At 42.3% G+C, this 8,854-nt stretch overlaps 1 protein-coding gene across 1 annotated transcript in view; it reads right to left on the reverse strand.

The window, feature by feature from the left end:
- Positions 1 to 587: 587 nt before the first annotated feature.
- Nep2 (M13 family metallopeptidase neprilysin 2) overlaps positions 588 to 8,854 on the reverse strand; it is a 144,065-nt gene continuing 135,798 nt past the window's right edge. Inside the window, exons 9-16 of the mRNA XM_080271054.1 lie at positions 8,763 to 8,845; positions 7,582 to 7,740; positions 6,316 to 6,465; positions 5,002 to 5,092; positions 4,555 to 4,723; positions 3,038 to 3,156; positions 1,939 to 2,070; positions 588 to 1,390 (exon numbers count right to left, since the gene is read on the reverse strand). Coding sequence (XP_080127180.1) covers positions 1,052 to 1,390; positions 1,939 to 2,070; positions 3,038 to 3,156; positions 4,555 to 4,723; positions 5,002 to 5,092; positions 6,316 to 6,465; positions 7,582 to 7,740; positions 8,763 to 8,845 — 1,242 coding nt within the window. The 3' untranslated portion in view covers positions 588 to 1,051. The remainder of the gene's footprint in view (positions 1,391 to 1,938; positions 2,071 to 3,037; positions 3,157 to 4,554; positions 4,724 to 5,001; positions 5,093 to 6,315; positions 6,466 to 7,581; positions 7,741 to 8,762; positions 8,846 to 8,854) is intronic.

Here is an 8,854-nt window from a genome sequence, read left to right on the forward strand (position 1 = left end):
AAAATCCGTGGTGTGTGCTCTAGTAAAAATATATCCTATCTCTTAACTCTCTCTTCATTTCTGGGTACAGCTGCTTCCTCGGCCCAGCCGTGGACAGATAGGGGGTCCAAAGTGAAATCTCGGACTCTTTAAGAACCTTTCCACTCAGATGACATTTTCTATATTTTGTATTCTTGCTACTGTCAGATGATTAATTTAGGAAAGCTCTCTTGTCCTGAAGGGGTTAATAAAGGCTGCGTCTAATCCCCCGTTTGAAAAGTCTATAATTATTTGATGGTGGCAAGAGTAAAATGAAATGATGTCTTTTACTTGCTGTCTCCTAACGATTTTATTCACCTTGGACTTTTCAAACTGGAGAGATTGGATATTGCTTTCATTGGCCAGCACGAGAGCTATTTCCCTTGCATAAAATTGTCTGGGGGCACCATGAATTTTAATAATATGTCATCTGGTTGAAGGGGTTAGGGAAAGAAGGGGAAAGGGGAGATGGGAGCAGGTGCCAACGGGTCTAAAATAATAAATGGTGATGTGGTGGAAAATTCTGACATGTTCTTCACTTCTATAGAGATCAGTTTTGTGGAATTCTGTGGACTGTTTTGTGAGATTTCAAGGACTGTTTGTGGGATTCAACTGACAAGCATTTAGTAGCTTGTAGGCCAAGATTATGTGGATCATTGTGGTGGAAGTCTTCATCCTGAGATTAATTATTTTCTGTGTCCCTTTTGTGGGATTCTGTGGGCTGGTTCTGTGAGATTCTGTGGACCTGTTTTAAGGAATATAAATACATCAGTAGGCTGGAGGGGTTTAAGGGTTGCAATGGGAGGGATAGGAATGAGGGAGGGGGCACTACAAATGTAACACTGCTTAATAGGACTAAGCTTGGATCCAACAAGGCATTGAAAGTTGACAAAGGAGAGGGTGGGTTGGTCTGACAGGAGATTAAAGGTTGTCAGTTGACAGGGGAGAGGGTAGGTGGGTTTGGCGGAACTGAATTTTGGCAGTTGGCAGGGGAAGGGGGAGGTGGGGACTGGGAAGGGCTGGATATGGGGCACTACCAAACAGAACACCTCTTAGTGGGGTTAAGTTTGGATCCGATGGGACACTGCCAATCTCTAGCAAAGTCGGGCTGATTGCTGAAGGGCCCGTTGACTCTGAACTGCGCCGGGGAGTGTGCGCCTGTCAGGATCCGCAATTTCAAACTCTCTGGACGGTACTTCCCACACCACACGTTGGCTGCGGACATCCAGAACAGCTGCTTGGTTGTGTATGGAAGGGAGGGAAGTGTTTTCTCTTCACCGTGGTCCTTGACCCACTGGTTATATGCCATGTAGGCCTCCTTGATCCCACCGTTGTCTGCAATGTTCTCTCCTTGTGTGTTGATGCCATTCAGCTGTGGAAATGAGGTACGGTTACTGTCGCATCTCCATTAACAATCATCATCATCATCATCATCTCAACCTCTTTTCCCATCTAAGAATGGGGTGAGGTAAGGTCCAGAAAACAAAGAAGAGAGAAAAACACAAAAGACGGCCAACTAATCAACAGCATGTCACTAACAATACTAGACTTTTTAAAAGGATAATTTAGTAACACATGTTCACTTCCAGAACTCTTCATATTATAATCTCCAAATTCCTTATGGTCATTTATTCTTACTCCTCCACAAATCTCTCATGATCATAATCTCTAAATCCTTTACATTCTTATACAGTAGGCACACCTCTTCAAATATCTTACAATCATAATCTCTAAATCCCATAAGTCATACATTCTCACCTTCGTAAATCTTTCCCAAACATAATACATAAATTCCTCACATTCTAATATTCACTCTTTCTTTCAATATCTCTGACTAACATACTCTATAAATCCCTTACAATTATACACTAATGCTCCTCTCAAAACCCCTAATGATAAAAAATCCACATGGACACTTACATTCATCTTCAGTTCTGGGACAGTATAATTGCCGTACTGGTAGATGATGCACTTTGCCTTCTCGAGGAACTTCTGCTTGGTTGCTGCGTCCCACCAGTCTCGCAGGTCTCCCTTTGCATCAAATTGACGACCCTGCAGCAAGGACTTACTTTAGACAGACAAAATAGATATAATGTGATAGTTATTGATGGTTATTGCAGTATTAGCCTCAGTGAAGAAAGGTCGATGGTGATATGAAGAACTGACAACCCTGCAGCAAGGATTTACTTTAGACAGGTTAGATAGACACAAGTGATAGTTATTGATGGTTATTGTAGTATTAGCCTCAGTGAAGAAAGGTGGCTGGTGATATGAAAGCCTCAGGACAACACTTGTTAGCATTCTTCCCTCCATGTTCACGTATCCCCCAAATAAATAAATAAATGAAGTAGGTAAACAAATAAGGGTAGCGCATTAAAGTGGGTATGTTTTTACCTGATGGAACTGGGTCACTCCTATAGCTCGTACAATACTAAATCGTGACTGTATAAACTTCAATGAGCCATAGTTATGAGGTATGAACGAATCTTCTTGGTTACTAGTTAAACCAACCTCCCCCAATATGACTACCCTTGCCCATCAACTGACCTGAATGGAGGTTAGGGATCTTTCATCAGGTTTTAAAGAATATATTATAGTGTTTTCATTTTAACTTGGCCCCGATTTTCGTCCTCTTGTGGTTTACTTAATACAGTGTGTAGCTCAGATGAAGAAATGGACAATGCTATGGCTCTACATCCTTTCCTTAGCATCTTAATCAAATGTTAATCTATTGTTACAAACCTGCATTCAAGATGGAGTGCTGGCTATGTTAGACAAAAAATAAAGGAGGAGGAGGAGCCCATGATTCATTTTAAACGTAAACCCAGTGGACTGCAGGCTGAAGTTGCCCTCATCCTGCACCAAACAATTGTCCTTTTGGGAATTGGGGAGGTAGTAGAGGGGGGGGCAACTGTAAAACCAGGCAGTGGAACCACCCAGCTGTATCAGTGCCACTACATGAAGGCATCAAGTTACAGTAAAAGGAGCACATAAACGCCCAGCAACACCCGACACTTACTGTATCATCAAAGCCGTGTGTGATTTCGTGGCCAATGACGTATCCGATGGCACCGAAGTTCATGTACTTGGGTCTGTCTGCTGCGAAGAACGTCCCTTGGAGGATACCAGCTGGGAACTCTGCGGAAGGTATGGGGGTTTGAAATTAGCAACTACTCATCCATTTGTTACTGAATCTGTCAATCTTTTAGTTGTTAAATTCAAAAGTCCATCTACCCATCCATTCATCATTCAGTATATCAGTCAATTAGTCAGTCAGGCTATCCACCCATCCATTCATCCTTCCATCCATCTATCTATTTGTCAATCTATATCCATCCATCTATCCATCAGTCCATCCTTCTAAATATCAATAAATCCCATCCATCCATTCGTCCATCCGTCCAAATATCAATAAATGCCTTCCATCCATCCGTCCATCCGTCCAAATATCAATAAATCCCATCCATCCATTCGTCCATCCGTCCAAATATCAATAAATGCCATCCATCCATCCATGACTTGATGGCAGTCTCTATAAAAAAAAACAAAAGTAACAGAAAATGATGCACAGAAAGGTATACAGACAGTCAAAAGAGAAAAGCTGAAGAGAACAAAAGGGCAAGACTCATACATACAGTTTTAAAGGAGACCAAGAAAGCCATGATGATAACGATGCAGTAATAAAAAAAAGGCAGTGATTAATGAAAAAACAAGTGACTGCAATACAATGAGAAAAGGGAGTGATTAATGAAAAAACAAGTGAATGCAATATAATGAGAAAAGGCTGCCAAAATAAAAAGTGATAATAGCAAAACCCACCTATAGAGAAATTTCCATTGCCAGACGCCATGTATCCCAAACGGGGTGGTCAAGGGCTTAGAGTTAATTGTTTTTACATGCTGTTGACAGAGAAGATTGATACAAAGACTGAGAAACTAACACAGAAAGAGACAGACTGAAAAAAATTTGAGAGAGTTGTTTAAATATAAAATCCATAAACAGGACCCATAAACAAAATAAATAAAGTTCTCCAGTTGGTTGCAGACGCTGATGACAAAAGCCAGTTGGATTAAAAAAAACAAAAAAACTAGTGAGACTAAAAAATGACTGAGAAAAACGTATCACAGTAAAAGTCCAGAAGCAAAGCCCACATTTGAAGTAATTATCGGGACTCAAGGAAATGTTGATGAGAAATAGCAAGAGAAAAAAAATTGAAATCTAGATGGACACAGAGATGAACAGTTAATAGTATAGCAGTAGCAGTTTTAACTCGACGTGAATCTGGTGAACAACAGGCCTAGATTGCCCTTCTCCCACAGCCCACCATCTCCCTTTTTAGAGGATAGGGAGGTAGTTAAGGGACATTTTTATAACCAGATAGTTGAATTACCCACGCAGGTCTCCCTCCCCAGTACTTAACACAGCTAGACAGGTAGATACATAAATACAGCTCTCAGAAAAAGAAAAAGGGAGAGCAAAACCCAGGAATACAAAGATACGGCTGTCAGTAAAAGGAAAAGGGAGAGCGAAACCCACGAATAGAGTTCTCCAGAGGGCTGTAAAATGCATTGACGACAGCAGCAGCGCCGTGGTTCCTCCAGTCCTTCTTGTTCACCTTCTCCCTGAGTCTCCTGAAGGCGTAGTCGGTGCCGAAGATGGTGAGGTTACGCATGTTCTCAAGCAGGTCACCGCTGGATACCACAAGCTGGAGGAGAGATGGGACGGTAGGGAGGATGCGTTTACTACTGCTCCTGCTATTATTATTATTATTTTATTTTTATTATTATTATTATTATTATTATTATACTTATTATTATTATCATTACTATTATTACAGGAATCATCATCATCATCAAAGTCATCATCGTTGTCGTCATCGTCATCTTTGTGGTTGTTGTCGTCATCACCATCATCATCATTCTTATTATTATTATAACTTTTATTATTATTATTACTACTACTACTACTACAGGTGCAACTCACGCCATCATAGAGCTCAGTAAGTTTATCATCCATGAGAAGCTCCGGAGGGTAGGCAATGTGTGAGGTGATGTTCTTGGCCTTTTCCAGTGCTCTGTGGGGAAGTCATCAAAAATAATAACCAATTTTTATGTAATCAAGAATAATAACCAATTTTTATGTAATCAAGAATAATAACCAATTTTTATGTAATCAAGAATAATAACCAATTCTTATGTAATCAAGAATAATAACCAATTCTTATGTAATCAAGAATAATAACCAATTTTTATGTAATCAAGAATAATAACTAATTTTTATGTAATCAAGAATAATAACCAATTTTTATGTAATCAAGAATAATAACTAATTTTTATGTAATCAAGAATAATAACCAATTTTTACGTAATCAAGAATAATAACCAATTTTTATGTAATCAAGAATAATAACCAGTTTTCATGTAATCAAGAATAATAACTAATTTTTATGTGGACATCATGAATAATAACCAATTTTTATGCAGACATGGAGAATAACAGACCAATTTTTATGATAAACAAAGATATTAAGTTTTCTATGATAAATGAGGGTGAAATAAAGGATGTTAACGAATTTAAAATGAACAAAGGGAGGTACTGATCCGCCCATATGAAGAGAATGGAGTGTATGTGAGTGCTGTCGTGAGGGAGGGGAAGAGGGAGGCCGAGGATGAGCTGGAGGGATAAGGTGGAGAGAGATGTGAGATCGGACGTGTGTGAGCTGGGTAAAGGGCAGCCTGATGAAGAAGGACTGGGTGACATGGTGGTGATTTGTTTGTGGTCACCCCTTGAGGAATCAGGTGTTGAAGGGGTGGGGTAGAGAGGCACAAGAGAGGAGGGTGAGTTGGGGAGAAGGCAACCTGATGAAGAAGGACTGGGTGACATGGAGGCAATTTGTTTGTGGCTACCCTTTGCAGATTTAATATGGAGGGACAGGAGGGAGAGGCGTATGAGACAGAGGTGTAAGCTGGAGAGGGGAAGATGACGTGGAGGCAATTTGTTTGTGGCCACTCCTTGCAGAATAAAGATGGGGAGATAGAAGGGAGAAGCATATGAGAGAGAGAGAGAGAGAGAGAGAGAGAGAGAGAGAGAGAGAGAGAGAGAGAGAGAGAGAGAGAGAGAGAGAGAGAGAGAGAGAGAGAGAGAGAGATGTGGGCTGTAGAGGGCAAGATGATGGGGAAGAACAAGGCAATGTGGAAAAACACCCGGGACATCAAAAATACTGCTAAGTGAATAGGGAAAAGGGAAAAACAGACTGTGGCCAATAGTCTGACCAGCAATAACGAGGTCTTTGTCTACCTGGAGCGTGTGTTTTCATCCATCCAGTCAATGGCGTGCAAGATGTTGTTGAATTCTGCGCGGATGTATCTCACCATGTCATCTGCGGCGGCCTTAGCATCCTCCTTGAAGAACTCCCGCGCGTACATGGACCCGACGGCATGAGCCAGGCTGAAAGAAGGGGAAGACTTAGATATCTGCCTATGACTGTATGAGGGTAAGCCTAAGATGGTGAAAGAAGAGTAAAATTTATCCTATCCATGAAATGTAAGCCAGTTTGCAAGAAGTAGAGGAAGATTTTTATTTGTATGTGTGGACTGCCTGAGGGTTTGGCTAAGAATAGATTTATGTCCTTGTTTTAGGATGGGGCTTAGATTAATGGCTATGGACGACTTGAGGGATGTTAAGATAGTTTTTCCTAGGGCCAAATCGTCCCCTAGAAGACAAACAGTGGATATTACACCCTTCCTCTGTCTGCATTCCTCACTCTCAAGATAATCCCATACATTTCTTCCAGCAAAGCACTTCGTTTCTCTCCTATTTCTACCTGTCTGCTTCATTTCTCTCCTATTTCTACCTGCCTGCTTTTCTATCCATTTTCATTTCTCCCTCTTCTCTTGAAAACATAGGTGCTGAGTAACTTAGGGGCAGAACTAGGCCTCCACGCTGGCATGTACCCACTTCAGGCTAACATGTACCCATATCTGTATCTGGTTTCCAAGATCTCTCCCTCCTTACACTCCTTCCTTTCTTCCATACACTCCTTCCCTCCCTCCTTACTCTCCTTCCCTCCCTCCTTATTCTCCTTCCCTCCCTCCTTATTCTCCTTCCCTCCTCACCTTCCATAGATCCCACGCCCTCCTTCTATCGTGGTTTCCTCATACCCTTGTCCATCAGCTTCTTGGTTGGATGTCACTTATTTTTTCCTAGTCATTTTCCCTCCCTCTCTCCCTCTTCTCTCCCTCCCTCCATACTCTCCTTCCCTTCCTTCCTCACCTTCCAGACACAGATCCCATGCACTCCTTCCATCGTGGCTCCCTTGTCCCCTTGCCCACCAGTTTCTTGGAGTACTCTAACTGTTTTTCCTAGTCACTTTCTCTCCCTCCCTCTTCTCTCCCTTCCCTTCCTCACCTTCCAGACACAGATCCCATGCACTCCTTCCAGCGTGGCTCCCTCGTCCCTCTGCCCACCAGTTTCTTGGTTGGATGTCACTTATTTCTTCCTCGTCACTTTCTCTCCCTCCCTCCCTCTCGCTTCTCTCCCTTCCTCCTCCCCTCCCTTCCTCACCTTCCAGACACAGATCCCATGCACTCCTTCCACCGTGGCTCCCTCGTCCCCTTGCCCACCAGTTTCTTGGAGTACTCAAGCTGTATGTCTCTCGCGTCTTCTGACAGGTACCCCACAGAGGCAGCGGTCACCCTCCACAGCATGTAGTTGGCGATGACTCTGTGGCGGGAAAGAAGGACAGATACAGTACGGTCAGGAGGCTCAGTAACACCTCTTCCTTAGCGATTTATTCCTGGCTATGGCTGGTAAGATATAGGAGGGTATTTAGGAAGTTCACTAACACCTCTTCCTTAGCGATTTATTCCTGGCTATGGCTGGTAAGATATAGGAGGGTATTTAGGAAGTTCACTAACACCTCTTCCTTAGCGATTTATTTTTGGCTATGGCTGGCAATTAGGAGGGTATTTTAGTGCGATTAGGAAGTTCACTAACACCTCTTCCTTAGCGATTTATTCCTGGCTATGGCCGGTAAGATATAGGAGCGTATTTTAGTACGATCAGGAAGTCCACTAACGCCTCTTCCTTAGCGATTTATTTTTGGCTATGGGTGGTAAATATCCTTATGCACGTTATGTATGTAAAGTGAGGCGATATTGGAAGGATTTACATAACACAGGATGACAGTAAGGTGTAATGAGCAAAATAAATCGCCTATGAAAAGGTGCTGGGGAGCTTCCTTAACCGACGAGAATAAGGTCGACTATGGATTATTTTTTAAGTGGCAAAGGAAGCTCTATGGCACTTTTTGTCCAGAATAAATCGCTAAAGAAGAGGTGTTACCGAATCTTAAGACAACTAGAATAACCTCCCCCTCTCTCTTTATTTTCTCCATTTTCTTTTCTCACTCTTTCTTTCTCTCTTCTCCTCAACTTCCCTCTTTCTCCTCCTCCTTCCCTCTTCTTTTCTCTCCAATTTTCACTTCCCCTCTCTCTTCCTATCTCTCCCTTTCTCTCTCTCTCCTTCCCTCTCTTTTTCTCTCACTCTCGTCTCTTTTTCTCTACCACTGTCATTCCTCCACACTTCTCCTTTACTCCCTTTCTCTCTCTCTCTCTCTCTGACCCTAAATATTATGATTAATGTTTGGGTCAGACCGTCTCGTTGGGTAAGGTCTGTGTGGTCTGCCTCTCTCTCTCTCTCTCTCTCTCTCTCTCTCTCACTCTCTCTCTGTCTCTCTCTCTCACCTCTTCGGCGTCTGGTCCAGCAGTTTACCCAAATTGGTGATGTAGGAGGGAACGTTAACCACCACTGGCTCCTCAATGTTCAGCTGAAGAGG

Source organism: Coenobita brevimanus, chromosome 44 (genome assembly GCF_032717465.1).
Source record: "Coenobita brevimanus isolate Jiangsu-jjx chromosome 44, ASM3271746v2, whole genome shotgun sequence".
Lineage (NCBI taxonomy): Eukaryota > Metazoa > Arthropoda > Malacostraca > Decapoda > Coenobitidae > Coenobita > Coenobita brevimanus.